This window comes from Typopeltis vanoorti, chromosome 11, assembly GCF_054136105.1.
Source record: "Typopeltis vanoorti isolate ZY-2024b chromosome 11, IOZ_Tvanoo_1.0, whole genome shotgun sequence".
Classification (NCBI taxonomy): domain Eukaryota; kingdom Metazoa; phylum Arthropoda; class Arachnida; order Uropygi; family Thelyphonidae; genus Typopeltis; species Typopeltis vanoorti.
In genome coordinates, this window is record NC_143559.1 from 30651084 (window position 1) to 30677444 (window position 26361).

The following is a 26361-nucleotide window of genomic DNA, read 5'->3' on the forward strand; positions in this document are numbered from 1 at the left end:
TCAATCTCTATCTGGGGTTTAAAAAAGGCGATTACTTGTGTCCAAAAAACACGGCATACAAAAATTAGCGTCTCTGTCAAAAAAAACGTTCAAAACATTTTATGTTAGATTTCACTAAAACATAAATTAGAAATAATTTTGAGAAAGAATTTCGTTCTTATAAGCAAGCAAATGCATGTTCAAATAAAATTATATATATATATATATATATATATATATATATATATATATATATATATATATACACACACACACACACACACACACACACACACACACACACACACACACACACACACACACACACACACACACAAAGCGGATAATTTAAAAATTGAAAGCACCTTCCTTCATTCATAGAAATCTGAACCACAGATTATTGATTAATGAATTATGATTCACTCGCAGATACGGCAATCTCCATTATGAATGGCTCAATCTTTTCTCTCCCGTTTTCCGTATTTAGCATGCGAATTATGTATATTCCAATAGTCTAAATAACATATTAAATTGTATCAGAAAATATGAAATAAATGCAAGTAAATGAAAAGTTTCCGAGTTTGAAACTGGTGAAAATATCAATAGGAAATAAAAATTAGCAGCACAAAAAAAAAAAAAAAATAAAGTATATAATATTCAAAAAAGTTCCGGATTTTGATGTATTCCAATATCAAATATACGCATGTTATATGAACGTGGAGTATGTTTGTGCAGACTTTAACAATTAAGTCATCGGTTGTTGCGCTCAAGTCTGTTGTGGTTCATGTAAATTTTTAAGATGTTTGAAAGAACGTATTTGAATAAAATTTTGGATTCATCTAATTTTTGTCATTAATAAATTACCCTTGCTCCATCTATTCTCTTATTTCCCTCTTATCTTTACTCATGTATGATGGTAGAAAGTACTAATGTACACACTTATTTTTACTGATAACAGCATATAGCTGCTGCCGTAGGACGTTTCAGGAAAACAAGTAGCATAAGACAAGTAAATATGGAAGATGTGTTCCTTTTTTGAGGATAAAAACTGCTAGACGAAACTCGCATGTTTGTATGGTTCCTTTGATTTGAAGAGTGTTTCGAAAACAGATGCTATGGAATCACTTTCGATGGAGATAGAAGAAAACGCTGGAATTTTCATAAGCTAAGTACGACCCAATTTAAACCGAAGATCTGAACATGAATTCAGTGCATTTTAGCAAAATTCGTGCAGCATAGGCTAAAAAAAAGGTGAGCAAATCGATCCTAAATATCTTGCGAACTCTTTGAGCGTAAAGAGGAAAGTGATGAAACATTCATCATAATGAAAAAATGAAGCAGCTCACAAGAAATGTCCAAAGAACAGAACCTGGAAAACGAATGCTTCATTACGATAAAGCGCACTCACGACTTTCATCTAGCATTTTTTATCCTCAAAAAATAACACATCTTTATCCATATTTATGTCATTTTTTTCTTGTGCTACTTGCTTTCCTGAAGCCCAAATATTTAGAAATTTCTCAGATTTTTTGAAGTCAGGGTGCTCAAATGAAATTGAACGAAAGTCCTCTTGGTTATCCCAAAAATCATTCCTGATAATTGTTTCAAACAATGGCAAGAACGAAGGACTAATTATGTTGTTGAAGGAACTTACTCTGAGGGAGACTTCAATTTGATATAATTATATAATTATTTAGATTGATATAATTATATCAATCCAAATACTTTCTGTACAGATATGTACAGTATGATAGCTGCTACATATAGTACGTGGCCTCCCTCGATGAGTCCCTCGCTCCCTGGAGATTATAGAATAGGAAATATCGCTGGATGCTTACAATACGGAGCAGCTGATTCCTCCTTTGTCGTACTAACGTTTTCCTCTATCAACTGGCGAAGTTTTAAGGAAAACATTTTTTTTTTCAGTTGAATTTTTCTTGAATGTTCAAGGCAATGTACGCAAGCTATTAGCTATCGGTGCCACGTGATGTGTCTCCAGACTCTATGGAGACTGGGCAGAATGATAGCAGAACTGGAGTGACATAACTGACAGGATAAACTTATTTCGAATTTCAAATTACGAAGCGAGTCTAAACCACCTTGCAGATTTGCTTAAGATTATTATTATTTTTAATGTTGCTACTACCACGTGTAAAAGTACCGCTTCACCAAAATATCAAAAATATATACTTTTATATTGGGTGCTTCACCCTTTAAAAATTGATGTTTTTTAAAAAAAAATTAGAAAGAAGGCACACTGAAACATTGTATCTAACTGTTATTTTTCTTAAAAGTGCTAAAATATCCAGTTTCCTTAATAAAAGAGAACATCCTTTTACTCCTCTCGCAAGTTTCCGTGTGTTTTTTTGTTTTTTTTAAATACTAGAACTGAACTTAAGGGAATCATATTTACATGTCGTAATGGGATACGTATAAAATAAAAAATAATCTCCATTTATTGCCTTACTCATTTAAAGAGCAGCTTTAATAACAAACGAAATTCAACAAAAACACGTTTGATTATCTGGAATATATAATTCCAAGAAATTCTTTAAACAGTGAACATAAATATGTTGCGGGAGTAAGTGGCAAATGCGCCAACGTTGATTGAGTCCAAGGTGAGATATGATACATCATATTACAGTAGGCTCTTCCGTGAATGGTACCCTGAAGTTAATCGTGTAAGTTCGTCATGAAGGCCTGAACGCGCTAGACATTTGAAATAGTCTACAAATGATTAAAAAAAAAAAAAAATTCACGAACACGTAAAAAATAAAAAAACTCGGCGCGTTGTTAAACCTTTTGAGTGATTTTCAAATCGATATTTGTAAACTGGTTTCGTTTTAACCGGAGGTGGGCGGTGAAGCATCTAGCTGCAGTCCATGGTCACATGAAAAATTGCATCATACAGTATAACATGCGGTCGAAAGGAAGCGATGTCGCTGATTACAAAATTCTAATACTGAATAAGTTACAAATGCATTAATACAATGCCATAGCAATAATATTTAGGATCATCAACCGTCCATTGGACACAAAGGTGCCATTTGTGATTCTCATGTTTAACTTTATGTATTTATTTTCCAGACAGTTGTAAGAATTTACTGGTTGGAAATGTAATCCTGAATGACATCATTATGGGGCACACCATGCCCATTTCATAAATAATATTAACAATTTAGATATCCTCAATTAAAGGCGACTCTTAAGATCTTGTTTTAAAGTTATTTTACAAAATTAGTTTAAATATATCTGAAAATCAATGAGATTAATGAAATATTAGTAATGATGAGTATTATTTTTACTGTGTAATGAAAAATACAATATATGCATCATGCTATAAAAGACAGTTGCATTGAAATGATGAATTCGCGAGGAACTTCACCTTGTGCCAACTTGCAACCAGTAAGTTCAGCCAAATATTAATTAGATCGGCTTGAAATTAACTTAAATTAATGCGATGAGTTTAGAGAAATTGGAATGGAGACTATTATCCCTCCTAGATAAACAGAATGAAATGTTAAAATCTTGGGAAGCGATACTTTTGATAAATCGGTGCAATTTGTTATCATATGTCAGCATCTGATTCCAATGCTGCAGTGATAAGGTTTTCTTTGTGTTAACGTAGTACACAGGCTGAAAATATGGACATAAAATCAGAGCTACATGCTAAAAGGAAATACGGATTTTAACTCCAATGCCAATTTTATAATGTTCAAAATAAAATAAATAGTTTTATGTGTTATACATATTTAACTATCCGCAAGCATATGCTAATCCCATCCTTGTTATGAATATTTGCCATTTTTACAGTGTTATGATTTCAGTGAAACGATAAATTTCAAGCTCAAATGAGCATAATAGAGCACTGTGCAAGCGCACTTAAATATCGCCTCTTTCTTTCATTTTATTTATTTATTTTAATTTGATAAGAATTTGCCACTTAACTACAGCAGCCATTTCATTCTCGACAACGCAAGTAGAAGCTACTGTTGCTATGGGAACAGTGGAGGTATCCTTCCCTCCGGCTGCTACTCGGTGGCTAACTTCGTCTTGTTCCACTCAGGTTTCTAGTTTCTGCTTTGTAGTTAATACTCCGTGGAGCTACCTAAAAGTCATTCCCCCCATCCACTGTGATTTTAAGAATATGGGAACTAAAGAAGAAAATAAAAAGATAAACAGAAAAATATTTGTGGTGCCATGGCAACCAAAGTGCGTAAGCTTACGTCTGCCGATGAAGTATAAAAAGCATGCAAGATGCGATTGTGTAACCTCACCTAAAATTAGTAATCGTTAACTGCGTGATATAATACTGTATCATTTCAATAAACACAAGTTACTAATAATCAGTTTAATTTTAGATCCTCACTTGATTTCAAATAAGTTTCCAAAGCAGATTTATTTTCACATGGAATTTTTATTCATATAAAAATATGAACGCTTACCCACGGAAAGTTGAAAATCTCAATTCCGAGCATGGTGGTATGTCAAAAGCACGAATGAACATAAGTGGGTCCCCTTGTGTGAGCGGTATGTTCATGAATATTTCACCGCCCACTGCACACCCCTATTCTTTAATTCTTCCTCCGCGGCAACAATGAAAGACAACATAATCAAATAATCAAATACAGATTTTACTTCTGTTAAAAATCTCCCCAAAATCAACCCCAAATACAAAAAAAATCAGTTCCAACAAAAAAAAAAAATCGAAGTCACATACCCCCCCCCCCACCAAAAAAACATATCAAATAATACTTGCAAAAAACTTGTAAACAAGTATTATCCGCCACCACAAGCCATAGAAAGGTTTTGAGAAACTCACATAGTAGCACTTGGCAATGCTAGAACATTCCTGACCTGCACTGAAAGACATCCACTCAGCGAACTTCCATTTTATGTTCTGCCTTTTATCCATTACTGTTGTGGTAGATAACTTCCTTTCCTCAATTTTTACTACTAATGCAGGAGTACTCAGGACTCTACACTCTTCATACATTTTATTACTCCTATACATAAATGACCTCAAATAATTGCTTCTTGCCTCAAATCCATATATAACTTTGCTGAAGCAGTATACACTGTATCCCTCTTCTTCGTTTAATAAATCTAATAGTGCATAGCTTCAATATTTTCCCTAAATAATGCATTAAAATCTGACCTTCTTGCTATTCGCCAGTGAGGCTAGGATAACCTTCTGGATTTCAATGCGACCTAAGCATACGCTAGCTTATTTCTTACAAAAAAGATCTCAGTTCTCCTAATTTTTGATAGTATCCAGATTTTTATTTTTTACTACAAACAGGATCAGATTTCTGTTCTTGGGCTATCTTTTCGCCTGTAGTCTTTCCTGGCAGAAATACATCTCGACCATAGCTTCTTCTACCTACAAAACATCAGATGAACTTTTCTGCTGAAGACATTACTTCCACAAATTCCAAATCTGCCCCACTTTGGGAACAGTACCCACACATTTGGGGTTATGCACGAAAACTTCTCTAAGAATACTTAATAGTATTAAAGGGTAATCCGGTTAATTTAAAGATTCCTTTCTCACATTCACGCACAGACTGTCTCTCCCTCTCTCTCACAAACAAACACAGACGTTAAGTACATGCCATAGACTGACTTTTCCCTTATCCCCCTTCTAGAGATATTTTCATGAAAAACATTCTGCTGAACTTCCCACTATTATTCCACCTGTCTTGCAACATTTAAAAACACGAGCAGCTGTTGGTAAACATTCATTTGCTATCTAATTTAAAACCTACCAAACCAACTTCCGTTCTCCTTCATTCCATCTAGCTTTGTTTTTGGTAGAAGCCTCCCTCATTCTGTTTTCGCCTTCAGCTGTTCCAAAAAATGCGTCAACAGATTCAATTTTCTCCTTGACATCTTGCCACACATAGTACTGACGTGCTAGGTTGCAACCTTTCGTGCATTTGATGTAACTTTAGTATCGTTTATCGTGGATGGACTAGACACGAATAAGCAGGGAACGCTGTTCTAGAGATTAAACGTGCTATTTTTTTTTAAGTTCCCCTTCAGGCCTCCAATAAGTAGTATGGTGATCAGACATCAACCAATAAAAATTCTGTCACATAAACATTGGGGAAGTCGGTCTATGACCTCGTTTTAAAAGAATGCTGGACTACTGCATTATATTCACACGCAAGTAAAGCAAATAATATAATAATATATCCGCACGCAAGTAACGAGAAAGGAGAAGTTGGACGGCAATTAGCAGCTGCTCTTTTAGATGTCTAAAAGTTGCTATGTCTAAATTTGTTTCAGCAACAGCATCAACAAATCGCACATTAAAAATACAATAAAAATGTAAGCAAAAGTAGCTATGTCTAAATTTGTTTCATCAACATATCGCATATTAAAAATACAATAAAAATGTAAGCAAAAGTAGCTATGTCTAATTTGTAGCCAACCTGATATTTGGAAGCTAAATACTGATAAGTACCTCCATTTTTTTTTTTTTTTTGGTCCGAGATAACAATGAGAAATGACGGTAATACACATAGCTAAGAACACCGAAAAACACACCACCAGATGATCACGCCAGTTCATCGGAACGAGTGGACGGAAATGTGGGCAAGATGACAGCAGGAAGCAGTGGATTATTTGCTGTCATATGATTGTATTGCACTTACCTAGCTGCTGTGGTCGAGGATTCTAGTGGCAAGACGAGAGATACAAAAAGCTACAGGAATGGTGAACAAGATTTTTTTTTCTTTCCTTTGCGAATGACAATTCAAGGCAATGCAAGTTGTAAGCAATTTTTATATACGCAAAAAAAAAGGTCGAAAATTAAGTGTGGACAGCAAATATGATTCATAACTTCATTTTATTGCAACATTACATTTAAAATAAAATACTATTACTAAAATTATTTAAAAGATAGAGAGAGAGAGATAAGAATGTTAATGAGAAGCTTGTTCTCTGGTCTCGGCAGAAGTGGGAACTAAAGGAAATTCTTCGAATTTTTACATATGAGTTTATTCTAGATTCGCTATACTCTCATAATTATGTCCTTTCAAAAAGACTTGCACATCAATGGCTCATGGTCCCTAAGAACTGAAAGCTTATCACCAGATACAGTTTATAAAAGTAAATTAGTAATTCGGGCCTAAGAAATCAGAGTATTTCTTAGTAAGATCATATACTTTGATCATATAAATGATCATAGTATATGATCTATAATTTATATCAAATTATCAGAAATTTATTTGCCATTAAAGTCATATGTGCAGCACAATAAATACTATTACATGAATAACTATGTACTCTTAAAAATTGTGTCCGAAATATTTATCAAAATAATGAGTAGCCAAGTTTCATATAAATGTAAGCTTATATTGAAGTAAGTGACAAAGATTCATCAAAAGTTTTACTAGTATGAGTTTTCTTTTTTTTTTACAGGAAAGAAAGAAAAATTTGATGAATGATCCTGATGGCAGTGCTTCTTATTTCGAAGACACTGCTTATCGTGAAGTTATTAAACAGGTTAACTAGCTATAACGTCCAACTGATAATTCCAAAAAAAAATGGTTCGCCAGCTTTATCACATGGTTGGGCGAGTAGTTGGCGTATCCGCTCTATAACCAACAGGCTGCGGGTACGAATTCCGCAGTGGGCATGGATGCTTGTGATTGTCTTATGTGGCAAATAAATTTCATTGCCCGGTCTGAAACTATTCCCCATTTACTAGATGCTTGAAGTGGCATGTTTGGTCACTAGATCAGGGTTTTGGGAATAGGTGCGTAAAGAGAATAAAAATAACTCAGTTAACGCTTTTATTTCCTTATTGGGAACAGACGAGGCCTTTTGTTAACCCAATCTAGCTTTTTTGAGACTGAGTGACCATTTCAATCTCCACCAGTATCCAGAGATAGCCGGCCCAAGACTATCACTGATTGTAACTGACAACCGATCAAGAGGCTGGCAAACAAGTGCTGTTTAGTACCTAAACAGCACTTGTATGTTTAGTGCCATCTCTTAGTACCTAACACGATATGTTCTTGTCTAAAATAGTGTGGATTCTACGGTCGATTTTTTGAGTTTGCGTGAAGGAAAACTCCAGTTTTCGGGAGAAAAAAACCCGCTTGCCAGAGATCGACTAAATCGGTAACTGATCGAAGAAAGGCTTAGAAAAAGTTCCTCTAGTCAGCGACTAGACTTGAACTTAAGTCTATCTTCGGGAGGTTGAAGATATATAGGAAAAAATCCTAATTCAACTCACGGTAGGAATGCACTATAGGCTTACAAGAAGATTTCGAGAGTGGAAGCCACATTAAAAAAAAAAAAAAAAGCTGTTATAGAACAAAGTTCCAGCACATAGGTCATCTTCTGTGTTCGTGATGGCCAAACAGTGTAATAAGCTGAGGCTATTTTTGTTTCATTCAAGATGGCAGTGAGCTGGACAAAGTTTAAAAATAGGAAAGCAAGAAATAACGATTGGAGAGGGAGAAAGAGCGATTAAAAGTTTTAAAGAATCTTTGCAATGCATTTTTACAAAAAAAAAAAAAACTATCCGTTACACGAACTGCATCCAAGTAACATATGCATAACCCAATCATTAATACACATAATTTTAACAGGAAAAACAGGCGAAGGGGGGAAAAGAGAACAACTGAACCAAATGATCATATGTCCACCTAAAACCAACGATGGACCCGCCAACGATCCATCGTTGATTTTATGGCACCGTAATGTACCAAAGATGATTTCACAAATTTGTAAATCTTTCGAATGGATAGGCATTTCCGCTCTCCAACCTGTGAGCCAGCATTTTCCAAACATTACATACCAGGAGACCATAATTTTTAAATATAATTTTTTTTTGCAAACATCACGTAAACATGTATATATGCGTGTATGCAGTTTGATGAATTAAACAGCTTTGTAATACTAGTAAAAATATCTGATATTTCTGATATTATTTTCTAGTATCACGCAGAAAATAAACTCTTACGAGTGCATTTTCTGTGTGTATGCGAAAGTTACTAAACTTGAATAAACAAAAGTTACATATTTCCATCCTTTCATTTTATTTATTTTTATAAACTTGATTTTTCTCTATTTACGCGTCAAAAAATTCTGTTAGATTACTAAATCAGGATTTGTGGATGACCTACCTTCCAAGCTCACCAAAATATATTTTCAATGTGCTATAGGCATACAAACCTTCTTACATGGGGTTGATTTCGTTTGAGAGTTACATTTCTTCTAAAAAAATTAAGTCTTATCTGAAGTGTCGCAAATTTTTGACAATAGAAGTTAAGGTGACTCTAGAGGATGACGTTGGAGAGGTCACAAAATTGGCATTCAAACCTCTTAAGAGATACTTAGCCTACTTCAACCTAAATATTTAACGTAGATAAAATGATAACACGAAGTACTTCCAAAGTAACCAAGTATCAGTAAACGAAGACCAATTTGTGCTATCAACAAAATCTTCCTAATATTAACATATTTTTTCAATATATGGGGGAGGGGGGAGCATTTAACGACCCAATGGCCAATGTGGATCTATTAAAATACGGTGTAAGCACTATTCATTTTTTGCATTAAATTATTCAAAACTAAAAGCAATATATCTGACATATGAAGTGTAAACGCAATACTAATCAGAATTACCACGATTTGAAACTGGCACCAATGCACTCGAGCGATGTGTTAATAGAGGTCTAATGATTTCACAGTAGTATCTCATTTATAAAGATCGATAATTGTCACACAACACTAGTGTCTTATTGTAGATTACAACAAAAAATGTGAATGCTATTGTCGTATAGCGATGTCATTAATTAATACATCAATTAAATCTAGAACTCTTGCAGATGTATGTTGAGTTATGTACTATCTCTTGTGACATGTAGTTTTGTGTCATGTTCTAAATATCGTAAATGTCTTTAAATTTATTTTTCTGCTTTCACACTGTAATCAGTTCTGCATATGTAGGGAGGATACACAGAGATGGTAAGAAAAGTTGATGCAAAATCTAAGAACATTTCGTCTCTTTCTAACTCATGTTTCGCAGTTCTCGATGTCATCCCTTGTGCTCCATAGTGCTTGATCCACTACATTTTTATGAGAGAGAGAGAGAGAGAGAGAAGAAGAGATGAATGGGTTTTTTTCTGCTTTATGACTCAACATTCTATCTCACTGAAATACTTCGCCAGCATATGCAAAGTTACCAGGAATGAAATCACTACGTTATGTGGGAATTCACCCTGTATGCTAGAACAATGAAAAAAAAATAATCAGGAGTTGTGAACTAATTAAAACAAGTGTTGATTAAGAGCCGAATAACTACAAGTGTGTTCATTAAGAAAGACGCAGTTAGTAATACTTGAATTCGTTATTTTCCTTTGAATTTTGACGATCAATAAAAAATAGGATTTATGCCAACCAAAATAGAAATCTTACCCAAGTCTATAAATGGGTGCTATCAGCAGTTTTATTTGAAGCTTACTACAATACTGGACTTTTGCCATCCACCCTTGCTCTCTCTCTCTCTCTCTATGAAGTGATAAATGTCGAAGTGCGAGAAGTCTGTAGAAGGAGGACGCCGAACACTAAATAGCATTCATGGAAGCGAAATACACAAGCATCTCGGGAATATCTAGGCCAAGAAAGACGCATGATATGACAAGAAGAAGAAAAGCGAAAAACACATTGTACAGCTACAATGACAGGGCCAAACGTTTTAAAAAAAAAAAAACAAGGTCCAGTTAAATAAGAAATTACATGAGAATAAGCATTTTGGCCAACTGATAATCATTACAATAAAAATTTACTGAAACACAGAGGAATGCGTGCTTATCAGTATGCAGGCATACATGCTGATAAACAATTGAAGGTTTTGCAATACCTCTTGCAAGTTTTCTATTATCATGTATTAATATAATTTTTCAGATTATAAAAATAACTATTAACTAAGGGTAGGCAAGACGACACGATGATCTACTAGCCTGCCTGTCACTAATTTATGGAATATTGTAAACCTCCTGTAAACGAGTTTGAAAAGGGTAGAAACAGAAATAACATGCGTAGATATGGACGGAAAAGAAAAAACCATTCCAACATTTTTGTAGAGTATTAAAAACATTCTATGCCAATTCTATTCTATATTAATTCGACCAATTCTATGCGATTAGATTTCTTCTGAATCTTGAGAAAGTGATGAAAGCCATCAGTAAATTAATTCGTGTCAACAGACTGCTACAGATGATAAAATTAACGAGTCCCCTTCTTCTATACTACGAAATCTCACGCATGGAGGGATTCCATTCATCTACGGGGAATAGATCAAAATCACAAACTTATGTCCGAAAAGTACATGGTTGTACTCTACAGCTTCTCGATGACATCAATCCAAAAGATCTTTCACAGATCTTGCCATTGTCAGCACACAATATTATGTGCTACAAGTGGTAGAACATCATTGGCAAAATGCGAATGCTTTCCTCAATATCAGAAGTAGATGATGCTTCAGTATTCCACATCGACAGTACTTCACTCCAGAACTACATGATAAAAAATTATACCAATAATATCGTAATCACAATATGCACTGCTTTTGATAATGATAGATTCCTGGCGAAGTCTCTGCTGACATGGAGAACATCCAAGGCACCACTTGCCCATTTCATGCTCGTACGACGACGCCTAGCATATCTCTTAAGCCATATGATATACGACACAAGAATGTGTTTTCTTCGGTGAGATAACATTAAAGACGGAGGCTTAGGCTGGTCTACCTGTGCCCCTTTTGCTCTTAATGAGATGATGCCACAACGTGATGCAAGTTTGCGCATCGCAATGATATCTTAGTGGTGTGACCAAATTCGAACTACAGATCCCGACCTCCAGCAGTGATTTTACGAGCAGCAATTACATGTCCGGGACTGTGGATTACCCTGCCGAGTCTCTCGATCCTAGGTAGATGCTTTTATACACCATGCGATCGTTCGGTACGGCATTATTGCCATAAGTTTCCGGTCGACATCGACGACGGTCCTTCTCACTACGACGACCACGCGCGACCTCAATTTTGATGGAGGAAATCGGTTAACACTTCGCGAACATTTCTTAGGGTGTGTGTTATGAGACGTTAACTTAACCTGCTTGCTCAAGCGAGATCCAATGCCTTACAGGGATGTGAAAATGACCACACATCTCGGGCATGAAGGCCTAGGACTAGGAAACGGCGTTTTCAACCATTCTGATTTTCAGCCGTCTCGCTACTATTTTTCATTCGCTACCCACCCCCGGCCTTTCAAATTTAATAAAAGTCGGATATCCTTCACAGCAGGATTTCCGACTTAACTAGTCTATGGCCGCCTATAGGATATAATTATGATACAGGTTCCCAACCTTTCATGAACGGGATTACCATAAAAATATAAATGATTTTTCTTATTGTTTAAATTAAGCATGGGAATCCACACCCTGCAGGTGGAGAAACAATGCCAGCTAAAGTAAAAATATAGTAAATACTTGGCAAGATACTTAAAATACTATAAGATACTTTGCAATAAACGTTTTTTTTTCAATAAGTTATACGGTATTATTAAAGCACACTTAAGTATGCAATATCATAATATCAACATTAAATATGAGAAAAATCATTCAAATAGAACTTCGACAAAAGTACAAGTATTTCTTTAAATAATAATAATAATCAAGTACATTATGTGAAAAAAAAACGTAATTAAAAAAAAAAAGAAAAAAAAGAAGTCCTCGTACGTTCACTAAAAATCGAAACGGTTTCGTGTACTCACCCGTGGAACACGAGCACATTTGCCATTTCTGGTATCTCGGATACTAGAGATTTCCAATACTTCAGTTTCCTGAAAAAGGCGAATAAAGAAATAAATACGCACATAAAAAAGAAACTATTCGGAATTCCCAACAGATAAATAATCTCAAATAGCATATTATGTAGATATATATTTATTTACTTGATTTTCGTAAAGAAAGTTAAATGAATTTATATAAGTGTATGTTTTCTGTTACACACTTTCTCCAATTAATTATAGAAAGAAATCACACTAACAAAAAATCAATGTTTAAAATTGTTATTTTCAGATACTACATATTCAGAAGTGTAGGATTTATAGAAAACAATGCTGGGATTTTAAATGCAGATATTTTTCAAAACAAACTGATGATAGTTATTTAATCTAATATCGCCATTCAGAGTTTTGTGCTTTTGCATAACTATCCCATTCCAGTATGCCACAATGCGTTCGTTCAACGAAAAAACTCATTATCGTGCATTCAGATGTACAGCAAATCGAACTGTGCCTTAAATTCATGTATCTGTACTTTTTAGATAATGCATCCCGCTTACTGATCACTCTCCATGCAAAAATATAAAAAAAATAATAATAATAAAAATATAAAGAACTGTTCTTCACTTTACTATTCACATCCTCCTTACATAATTTCTACAGATGGCCTCTTGTGCTCTATCTTCATCTATTCTGAGAAAAATCGTCTTCTCCTACTCCTCCCATTAAATCCGACACCATCTTAATCACTCTTCTCCGGACATCTAAATTAAACAGCATAGGCCATAAACAGACTTCTAACGACACATCACCGGTGGCTTTCCTCTTTCGTGATACTGCATTCCTCTCCATCCTCCCCGCACAACATCTGACACCAATCAAATAGCTAATCTCATATTCAATCTTATCAAATCCCATCCATCCCAATTATTTAATCCCAAAAATCCATACTTCTGTGGCAATCTATCACAGGCGTTTGCATAAATCTATATATACTACTACTGCATATTTATCCCACCTGTCTAGTGCATTTGTCAACGCTATTGTAATACACATTAGATTGCTAAAACACTCCCTTCAATAAACCCCATCACAGAATCTGACTAACATTAATCAAAATAATCAAAATATCTTAGAACTGATTTTAGGTTCTGTAAGTGTAAAACTTCTTTTTCAGTTACAGTTGACTGCAGTTCAATCCATAGTTTACCTGATTATAATTCTCTTTCCTATTTTTATGAGAATCACACCTACGAAAGGATGAAAACCTATCGTACATCAGTACCGTGGTACAAGTCGTGCATTATGGTGTGTAAAATTGAGGATTCGTATGAATGGGAATTTCAGGGAATCTATCCGGCTCATCCATCTCATGTTAACTATACCCAGACGTGGTATAAGCAATTTATATAAACCTGCAGTGCTGAGAAACATAAGTCTACAGGAAGCCTGAACATTTCTCAAAAACTGATGATCGCATTAAAGAGTTATTTTTACGAAGTCCGAAGAAGTCAATATGCACATGCTCGGAGTTGGGCGTTCCTCAGTGCACTGTTCACACGTGTTTCAAAACATGTCCAGAGAAACAGTTTTCGTATGAGTGAAACAGACAGACAAGCCCGTTTTTGAAATCACTACGATTATGTGTGAAAAGATTACATATGAGGAATTTATTCAAAAAAGCTTCAGTACCCTATTACATTTCTAGACGTAACACATCTCATATTTCAGAGAATGCAGGCACGACTATCGAATTTAAAGTTCTAGTTTACCCACTTAATATACAGACCTTGAAAGAGATTTCATGAAAAATGAACGTCTGGTGTGCACTTACAAACACAGAAGAGCGAACTTTGTTTTTGTTAAGTCCACCCACGAAAGGCTTATTTGTAAACTTATAGTGCATGCGTACTGTAAGTGAGCTACGGATTTTTATTTTTTATTAATTTTAATAATTTTACACAGTCCCGAAGCCTCGCTCTAGAGACCAAATATAGAACTTTTTCAAGAGAACTTCACGCCTCCAGTAAGCGGAGAATACGAGGTAAGTACGATATTTTTCTGAAATTTTTCATGCTATTCCTCTAAGCAGATATCAATACTTATAGCTCATGTATTTATTTTCTTAAGGAGTATCCCTATATATAGGGATGCTCCTTTTGTATTCCTAAGTATTGCTGTTAAATAGTACTGTTTTTGAAAAAGTTGGGTAATTTTTGTTTTACATAAAGCTAGAGAAATATCATTTGAAAGACAATACTTAAGGGGTTTCTTCCTATAAAAGAATTATGTAAAAGAAGAAATGATACATAGGAGGAAACTTACTGCAAGAGTTCAAAGTAGAAATGCCACCCACATTAACTCTGGAAATCCTGGAACGCACATGAAGAGCTGAATTTGATACTGCATATATTCCATAATCCTCATGCAAGTATACTTGAGAAACGGTTAAGAAAAAGTATGGGAGGAAAGCATGGTGAAGAATAACCTGGATTCAAACAAAATAGAGGTTGCCAAGATTAAATTTTCGCTTTAAGACAAATGGTTGAAAAATCATGGGAATATAACAAGGAGTCGTATTTAAGTTTCGTAGATCTGGAAAAGGATAGGAACAGGTGCCAAGAAGAAAACTCTTCAAAACGCTACAGTTATATGGAGTAAATGAGACATTAATCGAGAAATGCATAGTCGAAAGTTTGATGTTTAATGATGGTAAGTCATGTGTACGAAAAGAATGCAGATTATCTCCACTATTATTCATTATCTGTATGGATCACGTTATGAAGGCAAGTGGTATTAATTCTGATATCAAAATTGGCAATGTTAATCTAAGCTCTTTACTTTATGCAGATGATGTTATACTTCTAAATACATCCAGTTCAAGTCTGCAAGATTCCCTGACTAAATTGGATAACTGTTGTAATAAATTTGGTATAAAAACCAGCAATAAAAAGACAAAGACAAAAAAAATGCAGAAACGCTGAAAACACTAACTGTGTCCTGAATGGAGAACCTATAGAACCTCTTTACTTTATGCAGATGATGTTATACTTCTAAATACATCCAGTTCAAGTCTGCAAGATTCCCTGACTAAATTGGATAACTGTTGTAATAAATTTGGTATAAAAACCAGCAATAAAAAGACAAAGACAAAAAAAATGCAGAAACGCTGAAAACACTAACTGTGTCCTGAATGGAGAACCTATAGAACAAGTAAAACTTTTCAGCTATATTAAGGGACTATTTTTAGTGAAGATAGTAAATTAAATATGGAAATAGACAACAGAATCAACAAAGATGGTATGGGTGGAAGTCAACTGAATAAATTTATATGGAATAAGAGAGAAATTAGCCAAAACACTAAATTATTGGTATACAAGACTGTTCAAACCAATTTTAACTTATGCATCTGAAAGTTGGGTTAGAAATAAAACACTTGATCAAAGACCGGAGACCACAGATATGAGAGTTCTGAGAAAGATTAGGTGAGTGAACAGATGGCATTGGCAGTATCGTATTAAAAATGCAAATATTAGGAAAGAACTTGCTATTGTTAATTTAGGAATGTGTTAGCAGAGCTAATCTCTGATGTTATGGTCACTTAAACAGAATGGGAGAGGAAAGATTAGCAAAGCAAGTGTTCTTTGCCAGGTTGTCAGGAAAAAGACCCAGAGGAAGACCAAGATGTAGGTGGATTGATGAAGTAAAAAGTACCTTATAAGACAGAAATATAAGATCTGATAATGATGGCGTCCTGACAGATAACATGGATTTGGAGGAAAATTGCTGATCGGACGTTAGTAATGGTGTAACTCTTTCAAGCAGTACTATCACAATATCCTGTACACCAGGGGTGTCCAATTGGCGGTCCGCGGGCGACCGCCAAAGCAATTTCTTGCGGTCCCCAACGTCTCAAGAAAAGATTTAAAAAACGGATGGTTGTTTTTTATAATAAAACAGAAATACCGTATTTACTCGAATATAACTCTCCCTGGCATGACTCCCACCCCTGTCCCCTGATTTTTACTTTATGGAAAAATAAATTAAAAAGTTGTGCATATACATCGCACACGAAAATAAAGTTTAACGACTTTCACGTCGGGACGATAACTCGCTCCCAGCGGTAAACAACACGCCTTCCCCAACTGCCACTATACTGCAGATGCAAGGAAAACAAGTAGTTTTATTGCACCACTGAATAAAATACAGAGACATTTGCTGTCTGTGTAATATATTTATTTAGTGCGATTAGAGACAACTGGTATAAAAACGGCACTAACTAAAGAATCGCATGTCCCCTGCCACATTAATCATGCTGTTTAGACTCAAGCAAAACCATATGTTGCACCAGCAAAGACAGTACCTAACTAAAATCTATTGTTTTTAGTTAGATATGTGTGAGTGCGCCCACTAACTCAAACACAAAGCTGCAATAAAATTCGTAAACGTGTTAAAACTAAGACATATAGAGTGAATGTTGTTATGACGGTTTCCGATATTATGGAATTTGGTTGAAGAGAATTAGCGTTTCAGCTCAAAAATGTCAGCTTGACTTTGTGTTTTGGTAACGCGATCTTTTGTTAATACTGCACCAATCATATTCACATCTTTGTTCTATCTCTATTGACCTACCATTGCTGTCTATTTCACTTTCTGCTTTCACTTCTCAGACATTCGTGAAAGGTGTTCATTACGTATCTAAAATCTTGTAAATTTCTTGTAATTTTTACTTGGAATAATGGGAGAGAAGATGATGCTATTTGGATAGATGACTTTGACAATGCACACAAGGAAACCGCTCTCGAGGCCGGAAGTAGCTATAACGAAGAGGAGATTCTTGGTAAGTTATCCCCATTTTCAGTATTTTTTCTGAAAACTTTAATTTCTAAAAATTCTCGCATATCTATCTCGCACCATGATTTTTAGCTTTAATTTGGGGGGGGGGGGGAAGTGGAGTTATATTCGAGTAAATACGGTATCGATTTATTCGGTTTCATACGACAACATTTATAGTTACAATATGGATGCAACGACCTGCTATGATATAATTGCAGTAATAAAAATTTATATCGCAATTTCAATGTTAGATCCGATCCTAATCAATGGTAAACTATATTTATGCTTTCATTGTTAATTTATAGCACGCTGCTGGTAGCGTGCTGAAAAAGTCGAATTCTATTGGCTACCAGCTGTTCACGTGACGCGCAGCATACGCACTCATATGAATCCAGTTATGAGTTGATAATTGCCTGCTACAGTCATTCAGTGATCTTTGAAGCCAGTGCGCCGAACACGATTCAACGACAACCTAGCAGTGAGCTCTTTTATTATTATTTTTTATTTGCAATAGTATCGTGCACTGGTCTACAGTTTTGTGCGTTTGTATTCAAACATTTTTATAAAAATTATTAATAATATTAATAATATATTTATTCACTGAGGCAATGTCGCTTTCCAAGCAAACGAGAAAAAGAAAAATTGCTGATGAGGGGAGAAAATTTCAAGACGCCGTGGTCAAAACAAGTATTTTCAAAAATTATAAAAGATAATGAATCAGCAGTGAGAGCCAGTTATGAAATCAGCTATTTATTGGCGAAACATTCCAAACCTTTTAGTGACGATTCCTTGGTTAAGGAGTGTATGCTAAAAGCAGCCGAAAACGTATGTCCCAAAAATATGCAAGTATTTCGCGATATTTCTTTGTCCAGAAATACTGTGATCGAAAGAATAACCGAAATGGCAGATAATCTGCGTGACCAGTTGCAAGAATTATCCGCAAACGTACAGTGCTTTTCAATTGCACTTGACGAAAGTTTCGATATTCACGACGTGGCTCAAGTTGCTTTGTTTCTTCGGGCTTGGAAATGATTCCCATCATTTCCAAGTCCGAAATGATGGGAATCATTTCCAAGGAACCATGGAAAGACTACAGGGGAAGACATTTTTGACGTCGTGTGGAGGATTTTGGAAAAATACCAGCTTCCTCTGAACGGGCTCGTAGCAGTGACAACCGATGGTGCTCCAGCAATGACAGACAAAAATAAAGATTTTGTGTCAAGACTTGCAAAGTTAAAGGAAATGTATCCAGACATTCCAAAACTGCAATCTTTCCACTGCATTATTCATCAGCAGGTCCTGTGCTCCAAAGTATTGGAAATGAGCAGCGTACTCAAGCCTGTGACAAATACTGTGAACTTAATCCGATCCAGAGGCCTAAATCACCGCCAGTTTGCACAATTTCTAAAAAGACTTGGAGAGTGAATTTGAAGAGCTATCTTATTACACAGAGATTCGTTGGTTATCTTGTCATAAGGTTCTAAAAAGCTTTTTTTTTTTTACTTTTAGAGGAGATCAAATTGTTCCTAGAAATTAAAAATCATGATGTTGCATTTCTTAATGATCAGACATGGGTACAAGATCTAGCATTCTTAGTTGATATTACGGAACATTTGAATGATTTAAATGTCAAACTTCAGGGGAAAGATCAGTTAATAACACACATGTATGATGCACTGAAAAAGTTTTAGATGTTAGTTTTGTTTCAAAATCATTTAAAAGAGAATATTCTAAATTACTTTCCTGTGTGTGAACAGTTGAGCAATAAGAATCAAAGTTTTACCTTTTCTCAATATTGTCCCAAACTAGAAAAGATAAAAGAAGAATTTGATAGGCGATTTAAAGATTTTAAGGTGCAAGAAGAAGTTTTTTCGCTTTTTACAGATCCTTTTCCCTTTAATTTCGAAAAAGCTCCTATTTGTATTCAAATGGAACTTATTGATTTCCAAAATAATTCCATTCTAAAAGCGAAAATACCAAGGAGTTGGTACCAAAAATGTACAGTTATTTAAGGTCAATCAAAAATATCTGGAAATATAAAAGTTTGCAGCAAAAATTCTATGTTATTTTGAAAGCATCGATTTATGTGAACAATTATTCTCATGTATGAAAGGTAACAAAACATCCCACAGATCAAGATTAACTGACGTCAACCTATCTGCCATAATGAAGGTCGTATGCTCACAATCTTTGAGTCCAAATTTTGGCAGGCTGGTTAATAATAAACGTTGTCAAGTGTCGGGAAAAAAAATACTGAAATTAAATTACTGTAATTATGCAAGTATATATATATATATATATATATATATATATATATATATATATATATATATATATATATATATATATATATATATATATATATATCAAATGAAAAATCATGATGTTGCATTTCTTGATGGTCAGACATGGGTACAAGATCTAGCATTCTTAGTTGATATTACAAGACATTTGAATGATTTAAATGTCAAACTTCAAGGGAAAGATCAGAAGACCGAAAATATTATCATTTTTCCCCAAAATAATATTTTCAGTAACATTTAAAAAATTCTCCAAAATATAGACTACCCCCCCCCAAAAAAAAAAAAAAATATATATATATATATATACAGTATATATAAGTATTTTATTTCAACACAAACACAAAAAATTTCAAACTAACAGAAGGCTCTGCAAATTTTCGTGATAGTTATTAATGAGAGTTTATACCTTTTTTTTTGAAATGTATAAATATATAAATATTTGATTTATTCAAATAAAATTTAATTTTGGTTTAATTTGGATTAAATGCTATCTATTGTAAATATTAATATAATAAAAAAATTCTTTATATTATTGGTTTTTTTTTGCGTTTTCATAATCATTATACTATTATTTTGTCTTGTAATGACTTAGAATAAATAAAATTTTTGTTATTAATTTTCCAATTTATTTATACTATTTTTCACTTCCCTTCGATTCTAATTAGTGCTGGTTTTTGTAGTCGAAAATTTTTGCGGCCCACTTGAGATACAGTTTTATAGCAAATGGCCCGCGGTCCAATTGAGTTTGACACTCCTGCTGTACACCATCCCTGAGAGTGTATATATATATATATATATATTAGAAATTTGATGATGGTATTCCTCTAAGCTACACACATGGAACTTTCATCCCCCCCACACACAAAATAATAATAAATAGAACATACTAAATTATCATTCCAATATTTGTTACTGCTGAATCTTGATATTTTCAATAAATCTTTCCATTTAAAATGCTGGCATTCTTTTGTGATAACCATGTTGTACATATAATGTTTCCGCTTTTAAAAGGGGACTAAAAGTTCTATGTTTAAAAGTTCAAAGAAGCTTATTTGTATCATTTCTCCACTTAAAATAGCTAATATTCATCAATAAAGACAAAACCTTAACAACACGTAGTTAACTTCATAATTTTAGCAGTTAAATGAACAATAATAATTAACAGTGTCGTCAGGAATATACTAAATTATGTTTAACTGCTGTTTAATTAAATAAATTTATTTACTTCGTATCAATGTACGTACTATATTTTATAGCAGATTACGAAATGTTTCTGTTCCTAGATTTCACGGGGTAACCTAATGGTCTATAGTTGTTAATGTTCCCCCTTTCCACACACACAAATTGTTACAGCGGACTATTTTTAATAAGAAATGTTAAACTATTGAAGCATTTCAAAATGTTATGACCGCATTGTAAATACTATATAAATTAATTATTTCCATGAAAAACATGCTTGCGTCAGTGATTTAACGACGTAGTGGAGGAAAGGAGATACGTGTAAGACCAAGAATAAGATTTGCGAACCGATCTCAGTCTGATACCACTAATCAATACCCAAATATTGGTCATATATGGTACTAATGTTCAGCTAGATTTCGAATAACGTGACGAACTAATTTACTGGTTAAAAATTTCAAAGTCACCCGCTGTAGCTAAACTTATACAACGCCGTTGAAAGAATAACAGCGCTTCCAACTGACGTAGACGATGTCTAGGCAACCAATACTTGCATTTGAAGAGGTGCAGACTTTCTAAAATCACTTTCTATTCAGATCAAAAAATCAACAAGCAAAAACGAACTTTGTAAAGTGAAAGCGGTATAAGTTTTCATCCGAAGTTATGCGCGAGCAAAGAACTTGACGATATCGAACTGTTCAGGCACAAAGCCGTCATAATTGATCGTACACTTTTCAATAAATTCTCAAAGGAAGGAAAGATGGAAAATTGGGGCCTCAGGGATTAATGTTGTTAGTTCCGTTTCTCAGTATTCGAATTTCACAATGTAAAAACTTTGTCGCGAAGGGATGAAAAGTTAAGATAGCGAAGATATACTGCACGATTACGATGCAGAAGCTATTTCTGTCAAGCCTTTGATTCTGGAGGCTCGGATGATAAGTACACCTTTAGATTTCTCTGCGCGAAGAGTTTGGCTTACATACTTTAATTGATAACTTTGGGAAAGACATCTAGGGAACGTTATTTATGCTTAGTACAGATACACAAGATTGGAATTCTTTTGTACTGAATGCTTGAATAAAAGTAGTAATTTTTACTATTTTCCATACAAAAGTTTTTTAAAAAAATTATAAATGCACGAAAGTCCTTATTGTTTAGTAGAGCAAGAAAAATGTTTACACATCAGGCGATATAAATTCTTAAAAAACATCGCAATAAACGCATTTATTAATAACCTGATTATTCATTAAACGCTGGAGTAGGATACGAAACATAGACATTGTTTATATAAGGACAAACAAAAGTAGTATCAAAGAATTAGAAACTACTCAGATCTTTAATTTAAAAGTCTTCCAAAAATCAATAAGTCGCCGTGGTTGGACGAGTGATTAGTGTAAACGTTTTCCTATCAACTGGATTCGAATCCCATGGCTGGGCATAGATGTTTGTGATTGTTTTGGATGGCAGCTGAATATCATCGCAGTGCGAGACCACCATCCCACTTAATAGAGGCCAGAAGTGGCATGAAAAAGTTCTATGTTTGGTTTAGAGCAGGGCGTCCGGATGACGTGAAACTAAAGAAATTTTAAAAAAATAATTAAATAAAAATAATTAAAAATCCTCAGCCCATCCATGATAATGATGTACTATAGAGGCTTACAACCTTTAGTGTGTGGCAGTAACATAAAAAAAAAATAATAATAATAAAATTGTACTTAGATTAACCATCCACATGAATAACGTTGTCCAAACAGTTGGATTTTTTTTATTATTTTTTTTTTATTCTAGATGTTGCTTCAAAGCAACTATTTAACAATATCCTTATTGTGCAATGGTAATATGTATATGTTTTAGGATTAAATAACTGGGAAACCGAGATAAGAAATAAAACAAATTTTAATTGCAAGACTAGTTTCGTCTTTAGCACGTTCATTGCAAAGCTGAAAATTGGAATTTCGTGTGGTGGCCAAATTTTTTTTTTATTTTTTCATTTAGTTAGCGACGTCCACGCGATAACGCGTGATCGGCCGCAAGGTGCGAGCTCGCAACACGCGATAACGCGTGATTGGCGATGAACGTGTTAACAGACTTCTTCAGGTGCAAAAAAAAATAAAAGAAACAACCAATAAGAACCTTAAAGGAAATAACTCTAAACAGCACAAAAAAAGGTTAGCGTATGCATTTCAACGTCAATGCGTTGACATTTGTGTATTTTAAAACATTCTCTCTCTGACTTCATTGTTGGGCGTACGCATGCGCTCACAATCTCGTGTACGCCAATATTGGATAGCAGCGCAGTGACAGTCAGATAGGTTATAACTTAGGTTATTATTGAGATGTATAGGATTGAGAATGCGATTGAGAATGTCTAGGTTTAGGTTCTGCTCAGTAAGGAGCGGTGTTTCTGTAGAGGTGTGAATAAAGTCCGTATGTTGTACTTTTTCTTCGAAAGTACAACATACAACTTGGCCAATTTGGGACAGACGGAGCTGATGTAAGGTAGAGAAACGTTACCTTTAACATTTGTTGTATCCTCATTATGGCGAGGGAGTGGATTAAACAGGAATTTGTTAATAGTTTTTTGAGAATAGCCATTCAGTTGAAAGGTAGTCCGGAGGAATTAAGTTCTTTGTTTAGTTCTTCGTCATAAATAAGGGAACGAGCCCGATGTCCAAGTGTCGAAATGATTCCAAACGTTTATGGAGGATAATGATGAGACTGAGCGTGGAGATATCTGTTCGTGTGGGTAGGTTTTCTGTAAATCAAAATCTTCAGTTTCTCCGCTGAACGGGTCAGTTTAACATCCAAAAAAGGGAGAGAACCATTAACTACTAACTCAGCTGTAAATTTGATGTTTGGATGTTGATTATTCAGATGGTCTAGGAAATTCTGAAGGGATTCATGGCCGTGGTCGCAAACTAAAAAAATGTCATCTATATATCTTTTCCAAATTTTAGGTTTTAAAAGGAAGGAGGAGATAGCTTTCTCTTCAAAATCTTCGAGATAGATGTTAGCAAACAGTTTCCGTTTTTACGATGAATTAGAGAGAAAGACAGCAGAATCTAAAGAAATCATTCTCAATCCTATATATCTCAATAATAACCTAAGTTATTACCTATCTGACTGTCACTGCGCTGCTATCTAATATTGGCGTACACGTGATTGTGAGCGCACGCGTACGCCCAACAATGAAGTCAGAGAGAGAGAGAGAGAGAGAATTTTTTAAATACACAAATGTCAACGCGTTAACGTTGAAATGCATACGCTAACCTTTTTTGTGCAGTTTAGAGTTATTTCCTTTACGGTTCTTATTGGTTGTTTCTTTTATTTTTTTGCATCTGAAGAAGTCTGTTAAAGACGAAACTAGTCATGCCATTAAAATTTGTTTTATTTCTTATCTCGGTTTCCCAGTCATTTAATCCTAAAAAAATGTAATTCAACCGAGTAAATCAGTCTTCTAACATATACCTATATATATGTATATATATAGTTCTCTTTTAAACAGTGCGTAATAAAACTGAATTTTGTAACAATATCTGTTAATGAGAACAACACACACATATAAATTAACAGCCAAAAAGCCGTCCCTGTTCGTTAGTTTTTGAATTTTTTTGCAACATACCAGCATATTTATTAGCATAATCTTCATATTAATTGTTGACAATTTTATTCAAATATCACCTCCTGCGCATAAATACAAAAGAAATTCAAAGTACTGTAATTTGAAGTATGTATTTTTGTTTTCACTTTTATTTCACTTATTTCATATAATTTAAACCGAATTTCAGTATAATTTCAAGTTTCAAAATTGTATTTCACTTTATAATACTTAATAAGTTAATTAAGGTAACTGAGTTGTTATTAGTATAAGTAAATTGATGTGTAACGAATAATAAACCAACTAGAAACAATTTCCTAACTTGCTTGAATGGAATATTCTGATCCCTCCAAGCAAGTTAGAAAATTGTTCTCTAAGAAGAAACGACATGATTACTCGAAACGTATCTTCAAGATTAATAAGGTATATCTCCAAATACTACATTTACTTTCTATTTCAACCGTTAAATTAGGTAAAGACATTAAGGAAATAGCACCAGGCCGGAAGTGGTGAATTAGTCATTAATACAGTCACGCGGTAACAGTTGCAACTTTTCAGGGCCAGAGCACGCTTCGCATAATCATGTAATCAAGGCGAGACGGCGAACAGGGTCAGACAGAAAAGTAATTGACCCATTCCACGAAACTGATCACCGATATCTCACTTCGTAGGAAACAATTCATTATATCTCTGGTGCAGGCATCTGTAAAACCGGGACACGGAATGCAACCATAGGTTCTGAGTGGAAGAGAAATTTATGGGGACGGTATCTCTCATTTATGTGCGTTTTTGGTTATTGCTTTTGAAGAGGTGCAAAAATAATTATTGTGAATGATTTTTTTGCAAATTGCCTCTGGGAATTAATATGAATGTTTAACTGTCGGCCAACTGGTTAGCGTACCCGCTCTACAACTAACAGGCCGCGGGTTCGAATCCCGCCGTGAACATGCATGTTTGAGATTGTCTTTAGGTGGGAGATAAATTTCATCTCCCACCTAATGAGATGGTTTTCTTTTTTCCTAGTGGTTTGTAATTTAAGACTTGTTTTGGTTTTCATTCTTTCAACGTGTTCTATCCATTTGTGTTTATATTTTTTAATTTTTCCTATTACTGATTTCTGGTTTAATTCTTTCATAATTTATTCATTTCTTTTGTGATTGAATAGAGTATACTTTGCAGTTTTTCTCATAAACTTCATTTCAGCTGTTATTAATCTGCGTTTGTCTTTCTGTTTTATTGTCCAGATTTCACTTCCATTCAATCATATTAAAATGAAATTATTATTTACGTTATTGAAGGTCCTGCCAGAAATTCAGCCGAATTAATACTAAAATGAAGTGGAGGGAAAAGATCACTTCCTCCGTAGATCGTCATTTTTTTTTATTAGATACAGTATAGCTATTTCTAACATTATTAATAATGCCTGGGAACTTCAGCCTAATCTAACAAAATGCAAAAGTCGATATAAAGGGAAGATCGTGTCTGCGGCAGACTTCTCTACAGGCTATTGTCGTTCAACCGATTTCGATCAAATTTAGAGTATGGTTTAAAATACTATGAAAATTGACCGAGTCAGACTAAATGTGGTTTGCAAAGAGGTAGTACGTCCTTCGCAGACATCTCTGCAAGTCGTATCGTTTAAATTATTTCGATGGCCAAA

The 26361-nt window shown here is 34.5% G+C and overlaps 1 protein-coding gene across 1 annotated transcript in view; it reads right to left on the reverse strand.

Moving 5' to 3' along the window:
• Window positions 1–26361, reverse strand: part of LOC150101407 (1-phosphatidylinositol 4,5-bisphosphate phosphodiesterase classes I and II-like) — a 965056-nt gene that overhangs the window by 722095 nt on the left and 216600 nt on the right. Inside the window, exon 3 of the mRNA XM_090400893.1 lies at window positions 12774–12842. Within this exon, the coding sequence (XP_090257019.1) occupies window positions 12774–12842 (69 nt within the window). The remainder of the gene's footprint in view (window positions 1–12773; window positions 12843–26361) is intronic.